Source organism: Triticum aestivum, chromosome 3D, assembly GCF_018294505.1.
Source record: "Triticum aestivum cultivar Chinese Spring chromosome 3D, IWGSC CS RefSeq v2.1, whole genome shotgun sequence".
In the NCBI taxonomy this organism is placed as follows: domain Eukaryota; kingdom Viridiplantae; phylum Streptophyta; class Magnoliopsida; order Poales; family Poaceae; genus Triticum; species Triticum aestivum.
In genome coordinates, this window is record NC_057802.1 from 463,860,755 (window position 1) to 463,883,831 (window position 23,077).

The 23,077-nt window shown below is 47.3% G+C and overlaps 1 protein-coding gene across 1 annotated transcript; it reads right to left on the reverse strand.

Annotated features, from left to right (window-relative positions):
* Positions 1-16,075: 16,075 nt before the first annotated feature.
* Positions 16,076-18,351, reverse strand: LOC123079699 (uncharacterized). Its single transcript, XM_044502499.1, has one exon. The coding sequence runs from the start codon at positions 17,927-17,929 to the stop codon at positions 16,364-16,366; it is 1,566 nt and encodes a 521-aa protein (XP_044358434.1). The 5' UTR covers positions 17,930-18,351; the 3' UTR covers positions 16,076-16,363.
* Positions 18,352-23,077: the final 4,726 nt, after the last annotated feature.

Genomic DNA, 23,077 nt, shown 5'->3' on the forward strand with positions numbered 1-23,077 from the left:
CCTCTCACTAATCATTTGCAAAAGGATATTCCTTTTTTTGATGATGATTGTTTAGAAGCCTTTGAAACACTCAAGAAAGCCTTAATTACTGCACCTATTGTCCAACCACCTGATTGGAACTTGCCTTCTGAAATTATGTGTGATGCTAGTGATTATGCTGTGGGTGCTGTTCTAGGACAGAGAGTTCAAATTGAATGTTATTCATTATGCTAGTAAAACTCTAGACAGTGCTCAAAGAAATTATGCTACTACTGAAAAAGAATTCTTCGCAGTAGTGTTTGCTTGTGATAAATTTAGATGTTATATTGTTGATTCCAAATTAACTATTCACACAGACCATGCTGCTATTAAATATCTTATGGAAAAGAAAGATGCTAAACCTAGACTTATTCATTGGGTTCTCTTGTTACAGGAATTTGATTTGCATATTATTGATAGAAAAGGAGCTGAGAACCACGTAGCTGATAACTTGTCTAGGCTTGAAAATGTGCTTGATGACCCACTTCCTATTGATGATAGTTTTCCTGATGAGCAGTTAGCTACAATAAATGTTGCTAATAGTACTCCTTGGTATGCTGACTATGCCAATTACATTGTTGCTAAATACTTACCACCTAGCTTTACTTACCAACAAAAGAAAAAATTCTTTTATGATTTAAGACATTACTTTTGGGATGACCCACATCTTTATAAAGAAGGAGTAGATGGTATTATTAGACGTTGTGTACCTGAGCATGAACAGGGACAAATCCTACGGAAATGTCACTCCGAACCATATGGAGGGCATCATGCTGGAGATAGAACTGCTCATAAGGTATTGCAGTCTGGATTTTATTGGCCTACTCTCTTCAAGAATGCTCGTAAGTATGTCTCATCTTGTGATGAATGCCAAAGAATAAGTAATATCGGTAAGCATCAAGAAATGCCTATGAACTATTCTCTTGCTGTTGAACCATTTGATGTTTGGATTTGATTACATGGGACCTTTTCCTTCCTCTAATGGGTATACACATACTTTGGTTGCTCTTGATTATGTTACTAAATGGGTAGAAGCTATTCCAACTAGTAGTGCTGATCACAACACCTCTATTAAGATGCTTAAGGAAGTTATTTTCCCAAGGTTTGGAGTCCCTAGATATTTAATGAATGATGGTGGTTCACACTTTATTCATGGTGCTTTTCGTAAGATGCTTGCTAAGTATGATGTTAACCATAGAATTGCATCACCCTATCATCCTTAGTTTAGTGGTCAAGTTGAGCTTAGCAATAGAGAAATAAAATTAATTTTGCAAAAGACTGTCAATAGGTCCAGGAAGAATTGGTCTAAGAAATTAGATGGTGCACTTTGGGCTTATAGAATAGCTTATAAAAATCCTATGGGTATGTCTCCTTACAAAATGGTTTATGGATAAGCTTGTCATTTGCCTCTTGAGCTAGAACATAAAGCTTTTTGGGCAGTTAAAGAACTCAACTATGATTTCAAACTTGCTGGTGAAAAGAGGTTATTTGATATAAGCTCATTAGATGAATGGAGAACCCAAGCTTATGAAAATGCAAAGTTATTCAAAGAAAAGGTTAAAAGATGGCATGACAAAAGAATTCAAAAACGTGAGTTTAAAGTCGGAGAATATGTTCTCTTGTACAACTCTCGTTTTAGATTCTTTGCAGGCAAACTCCTCTCCAAATGGGAAGGCCCCTATGTCATCGAGGAGGTTTACCGGTCTGGAGCCATCAAAATAAACAATTTCGAAGGCACTAACCCGAAGGTTGTCAACGGACAACAAATAAAGCATTATATCTCAGGTACGCCTATTAATGTTGAGAGCAATATTGTCCAAACTTTGACACCGGAAGAATACATAAAAGAGTCCTTCCGGAACACTCCAGAGATGTCAAAATAAGGAGGTACGTAGTACGGTAAGAAAACAGATTCCAAAAAATCTGCAAAAAAAAAAATTGTTAGTTTTGGAATAATTTAGAATTTTGGGAATAAAGAAACCTCCAGGAAGCGTTCCCTGGTGGGCACAATACACCAGGGCGCGCCAGGCTCCCCTGGCGCGCCCAGGTGGGTTGTGCCCACCTGGGACACCTCCCGGACTCCCTTTTTCTTCTGTATACTTGTCCTGGAAGATAAAATTTATATATATATTTCCTGAACCTGTTAACCACCATATCGTGGAGAAAATCTTCTGTTCTCTTTTCTTGTTGTTTCTGGTCAGATTTGTCAAGCTAGACATCATGTCTTCCGGCTCCTCCAACCACATGGGAGAAGATGCTTGGCTGATCTGGATCGAGACGAAGCGGGAGGAGCCTATGGACACCACCAAAGGAGAATTGAGTATCGGGTATGGGCACCCCCCTTGGCTTCCGCCAAGCTTGGGGGAGGTGCCTTGGTGTCGTATCATCCCACTATCTTCTTGCTTTTATTTATATTAGTTCAATCTTTTGCCTAGATGAATAAAGCTTAGTTCGAACTTTTCTTCTTTGAGAGTTTGTTTAGTGATCTATCATTGTTATCATGCAAGTTATATAATAAAGTTTAGCTTGAGTTTTGCTTTGTCTACTTTCATGTTGCAAATAAAGAAAAGAAAAGAGAAAGAAAGCAAATAAAAGAAAGGAAATAAATTAATAAGATCATATACTAATCCTATGGTAGGTGATAGCACCACATAAGGAAAAGTATAAGTAAGAAAATTTTATTAGAGATTGACAAACATAGCATTGGTCAGTGATGCAACTCATGAAAAAATTAATAAGGGAAGGGAAGATTCACATATAAATATACTATCCTGTGAGCCCTCATCAAAATATTATATGCCAAAATTGTTGACGTTGGACAAGGAAGACAACTTAATGGTTTATGTATGTTTATATTCACATAGAAGTCATATTGTCATAGATCCTTTAACATGTGATGCTTGCCCCCTATCTTTGCTAGCCAAAAATTCCGCACTAAGTAGATATACTACTTGTGCATCCAAAACCCCTTGACCCAAATCTTTTTCAAGTGTCCACCATACCTACCTATGGGTTGAACAAGATCCCTCAAGTAAGTTGTCATCGATGCAAAAAGGCAATAAAATTTGCTTCTAAATATGTGAGATCTTTTAGTGTATGAGAAAATTGAGCGTTGCACGAACTTGGATGACAACGAATAAAAGCTACAGACTGCATAATAAAGTTTGTCATCTTAAGGGGCAATGTAACGTGACGTTCTTTTGCACTAAGGGGTTGAACATGCAAACAAATAAGCGCATGACAACCTCTGCATCCCTCTGCGAAGGGCCTATCTTTTACTTTTATGTATTTACTTTTATGCAAAGAGTCAAAGTTTTCCTTCAATTCCTTTTATTTTTTGGCAAGCATCATGTGGTGAGGAAAGATCTAGGCACATATGTCCATTTGAATCTAAATAGCATGAGTAATTATTGTTGACATCACCCTTGAGGTGAGTATGTTGGGAGGCGAAACTATAAGCCCCTATCTTTCTATGTGTCCGGTTGAAACGTTTTGCTCATGTGTACAAGGTGAGTGTTAGCAATCATAGAAGACTATATGATGGTTGAGTATGTGGACTTGCCTAAAGGCTCCAACATGTGACCCTTCCTGAAAAGATGATGAATTGTAGTTGCGAAGTTGACTGAGAGCATAGTTTGTTGATTCCTAATAGAGTTTTTGCTTTATACTATGATTGTGTGATGAACTATTACTTATTCATAGGAAGGGTATGATAAAGTTCTGTGTTTAAATTTGTTGTTGTTATAATAATCAACATGATACTTCTATGTCTGTATTTTTTTTTATCGACACCTCTCTCAAAGCATGTGGACATGTTTTTCGATTTCGGTTTTCGCTTGAGGACAAGCGAGGTCTAAGCTTGGGGGAGTTGATACGTCCATTTTGCATCATGTTTTCTTACTGTTATTTGTAATGTTTTTATCCATAATAATGCTTTTGGAGTAATTCTAATGCATTTTCTCTCATAATGTGCAAGGAACACACCAAGAGGGAGAATTCCGTCAGCTGGAAATCTGGACTTGAAAAAGCTACGTTAGGCTACCTATTCTGCACAACGCCAGGGGGGCCTGGCGCGCCCAGGTGGGTTGTGCCCACCTGGTGGGGCCCCTCTGGTACTTATTGGCTCCAATATTTCTTATATATTCCATAAAAATTCTCCGTGAAGTTTCAGCTTATTTGGAGTTGTGCAGAATAGGTAGCCTGCCCCCCCCCAGGCGCGTCCTGGTGGGTTGTGGCCTCCTCGGCCCATCTCCGGTACCCATCTTTTGGTATATAAGTCATTTTGACCTAGAAAAATAAGGAGGAGGCTTTCGGGACGAAGCTCCGCCGTATCAAGGCGAAACTTGGGCAGGAGCACTTTTGCCCTCCGGCGGAGCGATTCTGTGGGGGGAACTTCCCTCCCGGAGGGGGAAATCATCGTCGTCATCATCACCAACAACTCTCCCATCTTGGGAGGGTAATCTCCATCAACATCTTCACCAGCACCATCTCATCTCAAACCCTAGTTCATCTCTTGTATTCAATCTTGTTACCGGAACTATAGATTGTTGCTAGGGGTGACTAGTAGTGTTGATTACATCTTGTAGTTGATTACTATATGGTTTATTTGGTGGAAGATTATATGTTCAGATCCATTATGCATATTAATAACCCTCTGATCATGAGCATGTTGATTATTTGTGAGTAGTTACTTTTGTTCTTGAGGTCACGAGAGAAATCATGTTGCAAGTAATCATGTGAACTTGATATGTGTTCGATATTTTGATAGTATGTATGTTGTGATTCCCTTAGTGGTGTCATGTGAACGTCGACTACATGACACTTCACCATATTTGGGCCTAAGGGGATGCATTGTGGAGTAGTAAATAGATGGTGGGTTGCGAGAGTGACAGAAACTTAAACCCCAGTTTATGCACTATTTCGTAAGGGACCGATTGGATCCTAGAGTTTAATGCTATGGTTAGGATTTATCCTTAATACTTTTCTCGTAGTTGCGGATGCTTGAGGGAGGGTTAATCATAAGTAGGAGGTTTGTTCAAGTAATAACAGCACCTAAGCACCGGTCCACCCACATATCAAATTATCAAAGTAGCGAACACAAATCAAACCAACATGATGAAAGTGACTAATGAAATTCCCGTGTATCCTCAAGAACGCTTTGCTTATCATAAGAGACCGTTTTGGCCTGTCCTTTGCCTCAAAAGGATTGGGCTACCTTGCTGCATACTTATTGCTACTATCATTACTTGCTCGTTACAAATTATCTTGCAATCAAACTACTTGCTACTTACAGTTTCAGCACTTGCAGACATTACCTTACTGAAAACTACTTGTCAATTCCTACTGCTCCTCATTGGGTTCGACACTCTTGCTTATCGAAAAGAGCTAAAATTGATCCCCTATACTTGTGGGTCTTAAAGGCTATTTTCTGGCGTCGTTGCCGGGGAGTGAAACGCCTTTGGTAAGTGAATTCGGTAAGGAAAAAATTATATAGCGGAGCATCAAGTGTTGATGGTTAACAAGACCACTAGTTTCAAGAAAAAAGGCAAAGGAAAGAAGGGGAACTTCAAGAAGAATGGCAAGCAAGTTTCCACTCCCGGGAAGAAGCCCAAATCTGGACCTAAGCCTGAAACTGAGTGTTTCTAGTGCAAAGGGACTGGTCACTGGAAGCGGAACTGCCCCAAGTATTTGGCGGATAAGAAGGATGGCAAAGTGAACAAAGGTATATTTGGTATACATGTTATTGATGTGTACCTTACTAATGCTCATAGTAGCGCCTGCGTATTTGATACTGATTCGGTTGCTCATATTTGTAACTCAAAACAGGGGTTATAGATTAAACGAAGATTGGCTAAGGACGAGGTGATGATGCGCGTCGGGAATGGTTCCAAGGTCGATGTGATCGCCGTCGGCACACTACCTCTACATCTACCTTCGGGATTAGTTTTAGACCTGAATTATTGTTATTTGGTGCCAGCGTTGAGCATGAACATTATATCTGGATCTTGTTTAGTGTGAGACGGTTATTCATTTAAATCAGAGAATAATGGTTGTTCTATGTATATGAGTAGTATCTTTTATGGTCATGCACCCTTGAAGAGTAGTCTATTTTTGTTGAATCTCGATTGTGGTGATACACATATTCATAATATTGATGCCAAAAGATGCAAAGTTGATAATGATAGTGCAACATATTTATGGCACTATCGTTTAGGTCCTATTGTTGTAAAGAGCATGAAGAAACTCCATGCAGATAGGCTTTTGTAATCACTTGATTATGAATCATTTGATACTTGCGAACCATGCCTCATGGGCAAGATGACTAAAACTCCATTCTCCGAAACTATGGAGCGAGCTAATGACTTATTGGAAATAATACATACCAATGTATGCGGTCTGATGAGTGTTGAGGCTCGCGGCGGGTATCGTTATTTTCTGACCTTCACAGATGATTTGAGAAGATATGGTATATCTACTTAATGAAACATAAGTCTGGAACATTTAAAAAGTTCAAAGAACTTCAGACTGAAGTGGAGAATCATCATAACAAGAAAATAAAGTTTCTACGATCTGATCGCGGAGGTGAATATTTGAGTTACGAGTTTGGCCTTCATTTAAAATAATGTGGAATATTTTCTCAACTCACGCCACCTGGAACACCACAGCGTAATGGTGTGTCCGAACATCGTAACCGTACTTTATTAGATATGGTGTGATCTATGATGTCTCTTACCGATTTACCACTGTCATTTTGGGGTTATGCATTAGAGACAGCTGCATTCACGTTAAATAGGGCACCGTCTAAATCCGTTGAGGCGACACCGTATGAATTGTGGTTTGGCAAGAAACCTAAGCTGTCGTTTCTTAAGGTTTGGGGTTGTGATGCTTATGTGAAAAAACTTCAGCCTGATAAGCTCGAACCCAAATCGGAGAAGTGCGTCTTCATAGGATACCCAAAAGAAACTGTTGGGTACACCTTCTACCACATATCCGAAGGCAAGATCTTTGTTTCTAAGAATGGATCCTTTCTAGAGAAGGAGTTTCTCTCGAAAAAAGTGAGTGGGAGGAACATAGAACTTGATGAGGTAATTGTACCTTCTCTCGAATTGGAAAATAGCTCATCACAGAAAACCGTTCCCGTGATGCCTACACCAACAAGACAGGAAGCCAATGATGATGATCATGACACTTCAAATAAAGTTACAACCGAACCTCGTAGGTCAACCAGAGTACGATCCGCACCAGAGTGGTACGGTAATCCTATTCTGGAAGTCATGTTACTAGACCATGACGAACCTACGAACTATGAAGAAGCTATGATGAGCCCAGATTCCGATAGATGGCTTGAGAACATGAAATCTGAGATAGGATCCATGTATGAGAACAAAGTGTGGACTTTGGTTGACTTGCACGATTATCGGCGAGCCACAGAGAATAAATGGATCTTCAAGAAGAAGACTAACGCTGGTGGTAATGTTACTGTCTACAAAGCTTGATTTGTCGCGAAAGGTTTTCGACAAGTTCAAGGAGTTGACTACGATGAGACTTTCTCACCCGTAGCGATGCTTAAGTCTGTCCGAATCATGTTAGCAATTGCCACATTTTATGATTATGAAATTTGGCAAATGGACGTCAAAACTGCATTCCTTAATGGATTTCTTAAAGAAGAGTTGTATATGATGCAACCAGAAGGTTTTGTCGATCCTAAAGGTGCTAACAAAGTGTGCAAGCTCCAGCGATCCGTTTATGGACTGGTGCAAGCATCTCGGAGTTGGAATATACGCTTTGATGAGGTGATCAAAGCATATGGTTTTATACAGACTTTTGGAGAAGTCTGTATTTACAAGCAAGTGAGTTGGAGCTCTGTAGCATTTCTAATATTATATGTGGATGACATGTTGTTGATTAGAAATGATATCGAATTTCTTGATAGCATAAAAGGATACTTGAATAAAAAGTTTTTCAATGAAAGACCTCGATGAAGCTGCTTATATATTGGGCATCAAGATCTATAGACATAGATCAAGACACTTAATTGGACTTTCACAAAGCAGATACCTTGATAAAGTTTTGAAGAAGTTCAAAATGGATCACTCAAAGAAAGGGTTCTTGCATGTGTTACAAGGTGTGAAGTTGAGTCAGACTCAATGCCCGACCACTCCAGAAGATAGAGAGAAAATGAAGGTCATTCCCTATGCCTCAGCCATAGGTTCTATCATGTATGCTATGTTGTGTACCAGACCTGATGTGTGCCTAGCTATAAGTCTAGCAGGGAGGTCAAGAACATCCTGAAGTACCTGAAAAGGACTATGGATATGTTTCTCATTTATGGAGGTGACAAAGAGCTCGTCGTAAATGGTTACGTCGATGCTAGCTTTGACACTGATCCGGATGACTCTAAGTCACAAACCGGATACGTATTTATATTGAATGGTGGAGCTGTCAGTTGGTGCAGTTCCAAGCAGAGCGTCGTGGCGGGATCTACGTGTGAAGCGGAGTACATAGCTGCTTCGGAAGCAACAAATGATGGAGTCTGGATGAAGGAGTTCATATCCGATCTAGGTGTAATACCTAGTGCATCGGGTCCAATGGAAATCTTATATGACAATACTCGAGTAATTGCCTTGGCGAAGGAATCCAGATTTCACAAAAAGAACCAAACACATCAAGAGACGCTTCAACTCCATCCATGATCAAGTCAAGGAGGGAGACATAGAGATTTGCAAAATACATACGGATCTAAATGTGGCAGACCCGTTGACTAAGCCTCTTCCACGAGCAAAACATGATCAGCACCAAGACTCCATGGGTGTTATAATCATTACAATGTAATCTAGATTATTGACTCTAGTGCAAGTGGGAGACTGAAGGAAATATGCCCTAGAGGCAATAATAAAGTTGTTATTTTATATTTCCTTATATCATGATAAATGTTTATTATTCATGCTAGAATTATATTAACCGGAAACTTGATACATGTGTGAATACATAGTCAAAACACCGTGTCCCTAGTAAGCTTCTACTAGATTAGCTCGTTAATCAAAGATGGTTAAGTTTCCTAACCATAGACATGTGTTGTCATTTGATGAACGGGATCATACCATTAGGAGAATGATGTGATGGACAAGACCCATCCGTTAGCTTAGCACTAGAAGAACGCCCGTGCGTTGCAACGGGGCCACATTAACTTTAAGAGTTCAATATTAATATTCTCATACATATCAAGTGACATTGGCGACCTTTTTTACCATCAAATCCTCACACACACACTCTCTCCCTCCCTCTTCCTCACTCTCTCTCCCCCTCTCCCTCTCTCTCTCTAACACACACACATATCCATCTTATTGGGTACGGGACCATAATCCATCTATTTCACATACACACACACACGCTAGTGCATAACAATATGGATTATGTGTATTATATTTGCCACCACAATTGAGGGAATTAATTTCATGTAAATCGGCCAGCTACAGCTCCAAGAATACGTGGAGGAGGTGGCCCGGGTCGGCGTCGGCGCCGTCCGGCGCGGGCCACGGGCCCGCTTCCAAGTGCGTCCACGCGCCGGCCACCCACGCCGGGTCCTTCAAGTGCCGCTTCCACCGCACCAACTCCCAGGGCCACGGCCACGGCCAGGGCCAGGGAAGCCGCCCTTCTTCGCCCCCTTCACCGGTCGCGGCCAACACGGTGCCGCGACTCGTCCTCCGGCACCGTCGCGACCCAGTGACACAGCCCAAGCATCGGCCTCGAGAATCAAGAATGCTCGACAAAGGAGAGGGAAGGGAAGATCATATACTTGTCATAAGAAAGGGAGTTTATTTACTGCTCCCTCGATGTATTGTTTCCTTTGTTTGGATTGATTACCATCCGTGAGTTAAGGTAAGGTTAATGTGATTGAGCGATTTTTCTGAAAATCAATTATTTGTTTTCTAATTAATGTGATTGAGTAATTTAAGGTAAGGTTAATTAATTTAGATTTGATCTTTAGAGATTGTTCGTGGCTGATTCTACATTACTAAATAACTTGCGCCAGTATGGAAAGTTCTGATCTGTTCAGATTTCTTTCGTTGTGTGAGAGGGTGACGCAAAAATAAACCGATGAAGTGGGGGGAGGGGACGAAAAAAAATCTATGAAAAAACCAGCGAAGGTGGGAGGAGGTACCAAAAAAACCAAGGGAGGTGGGACGAAAAAATACCTGGAAGCGAGACTACCAACTGCTCCATTAGGAGTAGAGATATTGATCGTTCAGTTTTATTGCTATTGCTTTCTTCATGTCATATACATATTCCTTTGACTATGAGATTATGCAACTCCCGGATACCGGAGGAATACCTTGTGTGTTATCAAACGTCACAACGTAACTGGGTGATTATAAAGATGCTCTACAGGTATCTCCGAAGGTGTTTGTTGGGTTGGCATAGATCAAGATTAGGATTTGTCACTCCAAGTATCGGAGAGGTATCTTTGGGCCCTCTCGGTAATACACATCATAATAAGCCTTGCAAGCAATGTGACTAATGAGTTAGTCGTGGGATGATGTATTACGGATCAGGTAAAGAGACTTGCCGGTAACGAGATTGAACTAGGTATGAAGATACCGATGATCGAATCTCGGGCAAGTAACATACCGATGACAAAGGGAATAACGTATGTTGTCATTACGGTTCGATCGATAAAGATCTTCGTAGAATATGTAGGAGCCAATATGAGCATCCAGGTTCCGCTATTAGTTATTGACCGGAGAGGTGTCTCGGTCATGTCTACATAGTTCTCGAACCCGTAGGGTCCGCACACTTAACGTTCGATGACGATTTTGTATTATATGAGTTTTGTGATTTGATGGCCGAATGTTGTTTGGAGTCCCGGATGAGAACACGGACATGACGAGGAGTCTCGAAATGGTCGAGAGGTAAAGATTGATATATAGGACGATGATATTCGGACACCGGAAGTGTTCCGGGCGTACCGGGTACATATCGGGTCACCGGAAGGGGTTCCGGGCACCCCCCCCCCCCCGACAAACTATATGGGCCTAATGGGCCAAGAGGGGAAGCATAGCAGAAAGCAAAGGCTGCTGCGCCCCCCATATGGACCGCACCATAGGGAAAGGGAAAGACGGGAAGAGAGAAGGAAGAGGAGGGATTCGGCCTCCCCCTTCCTTCCCTCCTCCCTCCTCTTTCCTTCCCCCTCCGATGAATATGGTAAGGGGGGCGAATTGGACAAGGCCCCCAAGTAGGATTCCTCCTACTTGGGGCGCCCCATGGTTGTGCCCCTCCCCTCCCAACTATATATACGTGGGGAGGGGGCGCCTAGAACACACACCAACAGTTGTTAGCCGTGTGCGGCGCCCCCCTCCACAGTTTACGCCTCCGGTCATATTCTCGTAGTGCTTAGGCGAAGCCCTACGTGGATCACTTCACCATCATCATCACTACACCGTTGTGCTGACGGAACTCATCTTCCTCGACACCTTTGTTGGATCAAGAGTTCGAGGGACATCATCGAACTGAACGTGTGCAGAACTCGGAGGTGCCGTACGTTGGGTGCTTGATAGATCGGAACGAGAAGAAGTTCGACTACATCAACTGTGTTGTCAAACGCTTCCGCTTTCGGTATACGAGGGTACGTGGACACACTCTCCCCCTCTCGTTGATGTGCATCTCCTAGATAGATCTTGCGTGAGCGTAGGAATTTTTTTGAAATTGCATGCTACGTTTCCCAATACGGAGGACAGGGGGTTGAACGGAGAAGAAGAAGAAGCGGCGGGGATCCCCAATGAGGAGCCGGCCTCGTGGTCATGCTTGACACACTTCCTGAGCCCCATAGTGGGCGGCGGCTAGGGCTTGGTGTCGGGATGCTGGGGGGGCAAGCCGAAGAAAACTGGAAGTAGACTTGGCATTAAAAAGGACGCGCAAGGTGGAGGTTCGGTGGCTGATGTGCGTCTCCCCTCCCTCCACCCCCCTCGCAGACGCGTGGACTTAGAGCATCTCCAGCCGCGCCCCCAACAGGCCCTCCCCAGGCGCTTTGTCGCGCCAGCGCCAAAAAAGGCCCAGTCGCGCCCCCAGAAGCCCGTTTTTCGCCGGCTCGGGCCGAAACTGGTGCCGGCGGACCCAGGCCGAACCCGGCGCCCTGGGGGGCGCCTGGGGCGCCGGCACAAGCGAAAAGGGCGCGTGGGTCTGCCCTGTCGGCGAGTCGAGCGCCTCTTCCCGCCGTTTCTTCCCGCTTTTCCCCCACTTCCCTCCCATTCTCTCCATTCCTCCCGCCAATCTCCCTCCCGCTCGCCTCCCAGCCGGCCGCCATGCCACCGAAGAAGTACGTCGTCCCCCGCGTTGCGGCAACTGCGACCGCCTCCATCGCCCAGCCGAAGCAGAGGAAGCCGAGGGCGCCGCCGTCCAAGCCACCGGGCATGACAAACGCCGATTGGAGGGCGGAAATTCAGCGACGGGAGGCTGTCACCGCCGACCGGCGGAACAGGGCGATCGCCAAGAAGGCCCGTGACAACGCGGCGCGTGCGGCTGCGGCTTCGGCGGACCAAGCCAAGGCCGAGGCGGCTCTCACGGGGATGATGAATCCACCCAGCAGCCACGCCCAGTACGCGCCCTGGGGCCAGCAAGGCGTCGGCTCTCCGTCGCCGCAGCCATGGGGATGCACGTCCTCGCCGGGCTATGTCGACGGGGACGCGCACGGTGGGTTCAACCCCAACGTCACCTTCCCCCATGGGCACCCGGCCCAGCGCACGCCCTCGCCTACCTTCGCCGGCGTGCAGTACCCTCCATACAACTACTCGCCGCCCACCTACACGTCCTCCCCGACGCCCCCTTTCCGCCGTGGCGCACTGCCTTCTCGCACCTCGGCGACACCGACGAGACCGAGGCCGACATGGAGAACATCATCGTGACCGGCTCGACCGCGGCCGCCGCGTCTCCCGGGTTCGTCACCCCGGACGACACGGTGGATCTCAGCGGCGGCATGGACGGCGAGCTCGGCTACGTCTACGGCGAGGAGGAGCAGGAGGAGCAGGAGGAGGAGGACGAAGAGGAGGAGGAGGAGGAGGAACAGGCGACCGCTCCGGCGAGGAGGCGCAAGAAGAAGAAGCGGGCGGCCAGGTCCGGCGAGCCGCGCATCAAGTGGGCGTCCAATGAGGAGGAATGCCTCGCCGAAGCATGGAAAATCGTCTGCCTCGACCCGACCACCGGCACGAACCAGAGCATCGAGACGTACTGGGAGCGCATCAAGGCCGAGTTCGACGAACGCAAGCTCGTCGACCCCTACTTCAAAGGCGTCTACATGCAGCGCGGGGCGAAGGCGATGGCGAACCATTGGGGGCGTATCCAGGGGGCGTGCAACAAATGGCATGGGATCGTCGAGGAGGTCGCGGCTCGCCCGGAGAGCGGCGCCAGCGTTGAGCATCAGGTATGGCGCGCCGGTCTCCCGCCTCTCTTCGCCGTGTGCGCCCGCCAACTGTTTGTTCCTCCGCGCAGTTGCTGCGCATGTTCGCCTTGTATCGGCAGGGCAACAACGACGCCGAGTTCAAGTACCTCCACGTTTACAAGCGCATTGACATGTGCGAGAAGTGGGCGGAAGTCCGGCGCACCCTCGACAAGGCCAAGGAGACCTACAAGCCGGACGCGCCGACTCCGAGCGCGTCAGAAGGGCGGCCGGACGGCAACAAAGGTGCCAAGAGGGGGAAACACACCGATGCGGCCACCGCTCGAGTGCAGGAGTCCATCGAGCACTGCCTCGCCGACGCACAGGCCCGGGCCGTCCTTCGTGAAGAGAAGACCGAGGCGCGGTGGTCGACGTTGATGTCGAGCAGCGCTGTCAAGCTCCACCTACTCCGGACCAACGTCGTCGCGAAGAAGAGAAACAGCGACCTGGCTTTCCTGCTGGGCGGGGCGGACATGCTCCAGAGCAACGACGAGGCGGTCAAGGCGTGGTACTTGGCGGAGCGTGGCCTCATCCTGAACCAGATTCCCTCGACGACGCCGCCCACGCCGACGCCGCCGCCAAGTCCGAGCGATGATGCCGCCGAGACTCCTCGCAGCACAGAAGCCACGCCGACGCCGCCCAGCACGGAGACCCCGCCAAGCCCGCGCACGCCGACTCCGCCGACGCCGGAGGCCGACCTCGCTGTCTGATGCGCAAGCGCGTCTTTCTTCTTTTTGTACGCCGAACTTTTCATTCAATCGCTGAACTTGTGGCCACTTGATCGCCGGATTTGTGGCGTCTATTTTGTGAGCGGGAATGACTATGTTTGAATTTTCCGCGGCTGGGGGACGGCGCCTGGGGGCGTGGCTGGGAGGTAGGTCGCTCCCAGGGGCCAACCTTGCGCCGGTTTGCCCCCAGGCCGCTCTTTTTGGCGCCCTGGGAGGCTGAACGGCTGGAGATGCTCTTAGATAGCATTGATGGGCGATGGTTGGGCATACGACGCGCGCCCAAGATGCACCGAGCGGACTGAATTTGCGTTTGCGTCGCCTCGCGGACCCAAACGAACACAACCAGACCAAATGGGACTGTCGGTCAGAGTTGACCTTAGGGATGTGATTTACGGAATGGTACACAGTTACAAGGATTGTGGAGGAAGGGATAAGTGGGGATTAGTAGGGTTCGGGTGGGTGAACAATGCCTCGGGGGGTAAAACTAATTGGAAGACACATCGTTGAATGGACACCAAGAAGGCACTGTACTGAATTTTGCTTGGATGCAACCTCCCTCTTACTATTTGAGGAAGCCAGTTGGTTTCACCTGCCTTTCAGTGGCTGACTTGGCAACATCTTCAGAGCTAAGTGCTTGTATGATTACCGTGTTGCCAGAGGAGCAGGAAAATGAAGGTGCTCCAGAAACAGGGAGTTGTGGCTTTGAGTCTCAGTAGCGCAGAGTGGGAGCAGGTTCAGGCCCAGAAGGTAGGAGGCGTCAGCAGAATGTAGCAATTTCGCTTCGTGCAATTATCGAGCAGGTCCAGAGGGGTGAAGGTTGCGAAGCAGATTGTAGCCAATTCTTGGTCCCCGTTTGCTGAGCAGGCTTGCTCCTGTCTGTGGCCCTGTTTGGATCCCTAAGTTAAAGTTAGTTTTGGTTAGTTGGGGCTCAAATAACCTAAAAGTATCCAAACATGATGGGTTAGTTTGGGTTAGTTGGATCTAACCCATCCTAAAAAACTAGCCCACACTAGAAGAGCTTATTTGGGTTAGTTCTCTTGGGCCCACTAACAAATTAGTAAAAAAAAGTTTCCCCTCCCATCCAAACATGGTCTAAAGTAGTTAAAAGATTGAGAAAGAATATTTATTGTTAATCTAACCCTACCATCCAAACAACTCTTTGGTTAGAGTTAGTTTAGAGTTGGTTTAGGGTTAAAATCTAACTCTAATCTCTAACTGAGTTAGAGTATCCAAACAGGGCCACATGTCCTGGTACTATACTCTGATGGGGGTGCAAACTATCTGAACCTAAAGCGGAACAGGCAAGTACAAGCAGCAGTTGTTAGGTGTAAGATAATAATATCTGTTGCCTTGAAACTTCACTCATTTCTTGTTTTCCAGATATACCGGAGTAGATAGAGATCAACAATCCACAGTAGAAGACCCATTAGCACAAGACAGCTTATGTTGAGCATGAGACTTAAGTTATTAAACCCAGAAAAGATTGGCAGTACTACTAGTACCAAATAGCTATAGGAAAGAGGCATAGAAAAACTAGGTGTTCACCAGCTTCCAGGATGCCAAATCTTACTTATCATCCAGTAGTAAGTAAGATGGAGGAGCCTTTTTATTTCTGTTGTGAAAACTCCAGTTGCAAGAGCAAGAGGAGATTCAGTAAAAAGGCGCCAGATGGAAGTTTAATGCAAGGGATGATGTTTCTGTTTTTCAGAGAGACCAACAATTCATGTATAGTGTATGCTGATCGGGACATGAAAGATGATTGTGACTTGGATACAGACATTTACAGTTCATCATCATAAGCTGAAGCACTGAATTAATTTCTTAACGGCAAAGAACATTGTAAATTTGGCAAGTACCAGACTGGTACTAACAGAAGAAATATATAATCTAGATACAAAAATTGAGCAGTAACCCACCAAATATAAATTTTATTCTGTTAACTGAACTTGGTACAGATTCAAGGACAAACAGGCCACCCACAATATGCTGCTAGGAGAAGAGAACACGAGGGTTAAAAAGACACCCGTCACATACAAGCTTAGAACGAACTAATCTTCAGCAAAAGCTTGTTGCTGAAGAGGCCTAGCCCAGTAAGCAACAGCAACAGTCTCGGAACAAGACGCTAACAGTAGCCCCTTCCAGCATACGATCTGGTGATCACAGACAAGAAAGATAGACCTCCCATTACCTATGTCATAAGCAGGTCGTTCACTCCAAGGTGAGGAGGGCGCATGGAGACCCTGACTTCATGTTCTTCCGGCTCGTTCCCCCGTTTGGGGACCATGATCTCAAGAACTGCAGCGGCCTCATCAAAGCATGCCTCAAGCTTGGCGTCTTCGGGGATACGGGTGGCTAGAGGTATTTCACGGATGAACTCCCCAGGAGGGCAGTGCTCGGGCATAGCATCAGTAAGCTTGAAGACCCTATCATGTCTCCTTATGTATGGCATCCGGGCTGTACTAACACAGAAGATTTTAACTATGCCATGAGTGGGATTGTTCTTCCATGAAACCTTTACCCTCTGCTGATCAACAAATGGTAAGCTGACCATTATCAAGTAGCCCTGATCATCCTCGTAAATGGACTTGGCAGCAGTTGCCGGCCCAGAGGCCTTCCTCATCACCCCGGTGAACTCGTGCATCCACGAAGGCCGCACTACTGACTGCATCTCGATATCTTGTTGTGTCCTCCCGGTGCAAGGGTTCAGAGGCAAGAAGCACTCCTCATCCATGGCATGTGGAAATGCCTCCTTCCTTCGCTTGCTGCTGACAGGGGATAGATCCATGCCGTCCTCTCCTGAATGATTGGATGGTGATGACAGATTCAAGCCTGATCCATTAAGCGTCTTCTTGGGGGGCTGCTGCTGAACATTATTAGTATTGCTCTTCATGGCAGTGTGTGTGTGTGGCCTCTCCAGCTCAAGCTCTGAGCTTGGCATGGTCCTCCATGTCCCAAAATCACTGGCCTCCTGCGGGATGGAGAAATTGAGCTCCCTCCCTGTGAGCTCCGCCCACCTCCTCCGGTCCACATCGGTGATGCCCACGAGATTCGGCGAACTCACCACCTCGATCCCATGGATGCACTGCGGATTGGAGAGGCCCCGATAGTGCTTGCGCTGCATCCGGTGCGACCGGACAAATCCCCTGTCGACGCTGAAAGGGAAATGCGGCTCGCCGGGGCGCGAGTGCCCATTCATGTAGCTCCTCAGCTGCATCTTGCCGAGGGCGTTGTCCGGCCTCTCCTTGAACACCCACATGTACATGTTCTCCATGTCGTGCTGCACCAGGAACATGTCGAGCCGGAGGTCCGACTTGTCGAACCCCGACACGCCGTTGGCGTCCCGGACGACCTTGCTCTTGGCCTTGTCCGACAGCAGGGGCTTGAAGTAGAAGGTGAAGAAGAACCAGGCGCCCCAGATGCTGTCCCCGCGCTTGGTGGTCTTGCGGCTCCCGGCGGCGGCAGCCTTGGGAGCGGCGCTGAGCACGGCCTCGGCGTCGAACACCTGCGGCCCGAGGCCGACGCCGAGCATGTCGCAGGGCTCCGTCTGCCACGGCTGGTTGATGTCGGGCGGCGGGGCGCCGGACAGGGACACGGCGTGGGCGCGGCCCCCTCCGACGCGGGGCTGCACCATGACGCCGACGGCGCGGTCGTCGAGGTGGCCGGAGGGGTCCATGGAGAGCAGGGTGCAGAGGCTGTGGTGGCCTCCGCCGCCGCCGTTCTCCATGGACAGGGTGGTGACGAGGTCCTCCCCCATGGCCGTCCGGCAGGTGAGTGGCGAGTCGGGCGTCGGGGTGGTGGGTGGCAGGCAGGGTGGGTGCTAATGGCGGCCTCCTCCTCCTCCTGGTCCTCCGCTCCTCCCTCCTCCCCGGCCGCTATCTAATCGGCGGCCTCCGGATCCCTCCGCATTCCAAGAAGGCGTCCCACAGCAGCCAGTCGTGCGACCACTCCATGTAACCCACCATCAGTTCCCCCACGGGAACACGCCCGCAAATCTGAACCAAATCCGGAGCCCCGGTGAACTTGCTAGGAATCACGGGCTCATGGCGGAGGCGGACGGACGACGGGTTACCCGACGGTCACCTCCATTCGGAAAGCTTGGCAATTTTTAGCGCGGGTGGAGGTGGGGCGGGGAGCAGGGGCGCGAGGACGTTGGGCGGGGTGGGGGGGGGGGGGTGGGGGGAGGTGGAAGAAAGGGAAGAGGTGGTTGTGGGGGTGCGGCCGCTTTTATTGGCCTCTGGGGCTCGGAAGCGCCCTCCACCGGATGCGGCTGGCCCCGAGACGGCGAGACGGACGGTGCCGTCGTTTCCACGCCCGCGCCGTTAGGGCACACGCCACCGCTGCGCTCACGTCCACGCGGACGGACGCCGCGCCGTGCCGTGCCGCATGTGCGTTTTTGCCTTCTGCTTCGCGGAAATTGGCAATGCTTTCGTGTAATAACTCCATTTCCTTTTCATTTGCTTGCGCCATTTTCCATGTCCTCGTTTGCTATTGATCTGTTGCCTGAAAAGTTGGTCGGCTCATTGGCCTTTCTTCGGTGGCGTATTTGTTGCATTTCTAGTATGTTACGTATTTTTTTACTATTATTACTGTGCCGTGGTGAAACCTTCCTTTTGAGGACTTGTCATAGTTTTTTTAGAATGTTGTCTGACGAACGTTCGTCAAGGACCTACTCGTGACAAACGCCTCAGACGATCTGACGGTGGCAGTTTTGTGACCAAACCTCTTTGTAGTTAAACAAACTGCGACGTCAGGGGTTCGCAAATTGCCACCCTTCCTCCCTCACCCAACACACTAAAATGTCATCAGGAGTTCGCAAAATGCCACCTTTCCTCCCTCACCCAACACACTAAAATGTCATCAGGGGTTCACAATTGCCACCCTAGTTGGCGAACTTTCGCCAGCTAGCGGGGTCCTTTTTTACATCAAAAGTGGCGGCCCGAGGCATCCCCCGCGAGGGCGAGCGGCTAACGATGTGGTTAGTCACGGCGTCGCCGACAAAGAGCAGTTTAAGGGTTGATGCATGTGGGTGTGGGTGCAACTAGGCCGCTGGTGTCAGACAAGAAGAGGGCTTTAGTGCGATGGTCAGGACCGCGGAGGACAAGAGCGAGCGATTGACCCGGAAGTGGCGGGCGCACGTCAAAGAGGCCTTGGAGAGGAGAAAGGCAATGGTATCAAACCGAGTGGCGTGAAATTGTTTTCTAGGCAACTCGCATATAGTCAAGCCCTTTTCATGTACTGCTATTTCACATTTAGAAATATGAGCAGTACAAAAAGGGAATAAAATAGTATTGCAGTTACAGAACAAGAAAAGGGTACGCACAACGAAGGTACCGTGAGAAAAGCATTAGGCTGAATGGATTCTATTTAGTTTAGCGTAATATGATAATGGGTCAAAATTTAATCTAAACTAGAAAAGAAGTTTATAAGCAACATAGCGAGGAACCACAAACTTGCCATGTTAGTGGAACAAACGAGTTTGAGGGAGAGCCAGCATCAAGAGTCGCCTCGAAGAGCCCGGTCCCCGATCTGCTCCAATGGCATCGCCGGTCGTAGCCGAGATAGGTGAGGAGCTTGGGATAGTCGTGTACGTAGTAGGCCTAAGAATAGAGTTATCTTATGGGCATCTGGCGAGATGCTGATAGAGAGCATGTCGCTAACGCTTTCAAGCCACCCTCGATAGCCATTGGTGGATGCACTATTACTATTATCATTTTAGGGGGAGCTGTCAGGCGATAGAGGCAAAGTTGATGTATCCCTAAATAAAGTTAGTTAGTTCCTAACCTAATAGAGGGCCTTCTCCTCCTTGAACACTCAAGTGGGAGGTGGAAGAAATGGAGAAGGTGGTTGTGTGTGGGGGGGGGCTTTATTGGCTTATAGGGCTTGGAAGCCCGTGGGGGTGACCGCTTTTATTGGCTTCTAGGGCTCGGAAGAGCCCTCCACGGGATGCGGTTGGGCCTGAGATAGTGAGACGGACGGTGTCGTTATTTCTATGGCCATGACGTTAGGGCACACGCCGCCGCCATGCTCACATCCACGCGGTGCCGACCATCCTCCTTTTCCTTCTACTTCGTGGAAATGGGCAGGAGCCATACAACTTTTGGTGCTTCTGTGCGAAAACTTCATTTGCTTGCAAATTTTTCCATTTTTCATTTGCTATTGATCTATTGCGTGAATAAAAATTCAGTTGTTGATAAATTCAGGAAGATCAAGCGGACAACAATTATGTGGTGCATTTGGAAACATAGAAACACCATGTTTGTTTGATGGTATTCTTTGGATGAACATTAAGAAGGTGTGATGGAGAATTCTGAAAACCATTAGGAATTGGGTTGTCTTGTTTCCAATTCAGTGGAGGGAGAAGCTAGACTCATTATGCACCCCCCCCCCCCCGCGCGGCCCCTCTTGGATCTGTTTGAGAGCATCCCTGAGGATTCTGAGTGTGTGACATGCCCTTCCTCTCCCTCAAATATGAAATCCTCCCTTTTGGACACTGCAAGCTTTGTTGATGGCATCCTCGGTACTCCCAAGATCTCTGATGATGGGAAACCCATCGTCACCGCCAAAGGACAAGTTGGAAAAGATGCAAAACTTCGTGAGCCCCGTGTTTTCACTTTGGAGGTGAGTTGCTTGTCATCAATGCTTGGAGTAATTACAACAAAGAAGGCCAAGACAACTGTGATTGTTGCGTGCCTAGTGCCCTCTGAAGCTTGGCTCCTGTAGTTTCTTCTACGGCGTTTTTGTTCCATTTCTAGTTTGTTACGTATGTTTTGTTACTATTGTGGGAAACTTTCCTTTTGAGGGATTGTCGTTATTCTATGTGACTTTACCTATATATGAGACTGTTATTTCTGGTTTCAATCAATGGAACAGGGGAGGCGCCGCCTCCCTATTCTTTATTTATATCAAACAAGCAGCGCCCAAGGCGTCCCCGGCGAGGCCGACCGAGTAATGATGTCATTGGTCGCGGCGCCGTCGACAGAGGGAGGTTTGAGGGGTGGCGTGTGTAGATGTGGGGGAGCTTTGTGGGTCGCTGGTGTGAGAGGAGAAGAGGGTTTTAGTTGGATGGTCAGGACCGCGGATGGCCGCAGCGAACGGTTCAACCGGAGGTGGCGGGCGCGCGGTAAAGAAGCCTTGGAGAGGAGAAAGAGACCAGTGGCAAACCGACTTGCATGAATTTTTTTTCTAGGAAGCTAACATATATTCAAGCCCTTTTCATGTACTCTTGTTTCACGGTTTAGAAATATGAGTAGTACAGAAATGAAATACATTAGTGTTCTAGTTAACAAAAAAATGAAAAGCTACACGTGGCAATACGACGAAGGTATCGTAAAGAAACATTAGATTGAATAGATTGCATTTGGTTTAGCATAATATGATATTTGATCAAAATTTAGTCTAAATTGAAAAAAGAGAGTTTATAAGAAGCATAGCAAGGAATCACAAATTAGTCTTATTAGTGAAACTACGAGTTTGAGGGAGAGCCTTCACGAGAGAGCCAACATTGAGAGTGGCCTTGAAGAGCCCGGTCCCCGATCTGCTCTAAAGGCATCGCCGGTCATAGCTGAGACCACTGAGGATCTTGGGATAGTCATTTTTATAGTAGGTTTAAGAATAGAGTTACCCTATGGGCGTATGATGATATGCCAGCAGAGAGCATGCCGATGACGCTTTCGAGCCTTGCTTGATGGCCAATGGTGGACGAACAAGGGGGGGGAGCTGGCAAACCATGAAGGCAACGTCGGTGTATCCTTTAATAAGCTAGTTAGTTGTCTAACACAACAGAGGCCCTTCTCCTTGTTCATGACTTAGGTGACTGCTATGGTAGTTGAAACAAAGAAGAGAGAGAGAGAGAGTGGATCTCAAGATCCCGACGACTAGGAAGGATCTTATCTACATCGACGAATGCAGATGATCTATGACGCCTGTTGTGGCCTTTAGGTAGGGTTATGATAGGGTTACAATTAAGAGGCAGTAATTTCACGATACATGGGGGCGCTGGCTGAGCCACACAATAGTGCACATTTCGTACGACTGTATAAAGCCAGCCAATCTGCAACCCTATTATGTTCTCGCCTAATCTTTAGAGGAATATACTCCCGGTCTTGCATAAGTGACTTGATCTCAGCAACTAGGTGCCCATACGTTGATCTACTTAACCTGTTGTCGAAGAGGCCTGGCAATGCTTCAGAAGATTAGATTGCACAATGATACGACCTTTCGAATGTTGTGAAGCCAGCGTCATTCCTTGCATCAAGGCATGTATTTCTGCCTCCAAAGCGTCATTGCAATTAAATATAAATCCGTATGCTTGTCAACATGACGACGAAGACTCATGTCTGCTGAAGCAGTGCCATCTTGTGCCGAAAATGACCGATCCACCGAGAGTGCAACCGTGGTCCATTCAGGTTGTGGCCTAAGTTTACACAACCCTACCAGAAACATTTTTGAGGCTATGGGCCTTTTAAAATTTATATTTTTTGCAATTATCAAAATTTTGAGGCTATGGGCCTTTTTAGATTTGTTGCTGAAAGTTTGATAATCAGACCCAAATTCAATCTCACCTACCTTTATTGAGGTTCTAACATGAGGAAATTGCACAAACCACCTACTTTTGGTGCTAGGTTGCACAAAACACCCACTTTACAGGTTTGTTGCACAAAACACCATATATTGGGGTAATTCATTGCAACTAGGTCTAATCCATCATTTAGCTGTGTTGACATGATTCCTGACAAGTAGATCCAGTTTGTAAGTGCACCGGTAGCAAAAAAGAAAAACCAGCCACATCAGCATCCAACTAAAATTGTCAATATCTCACAATCCTTTGCTCCAATTGAGTTGAATTTTCCCTAGAATATTAGTGAATACATTTATGGTTTATTAGATTATTTTTGCACAAAGT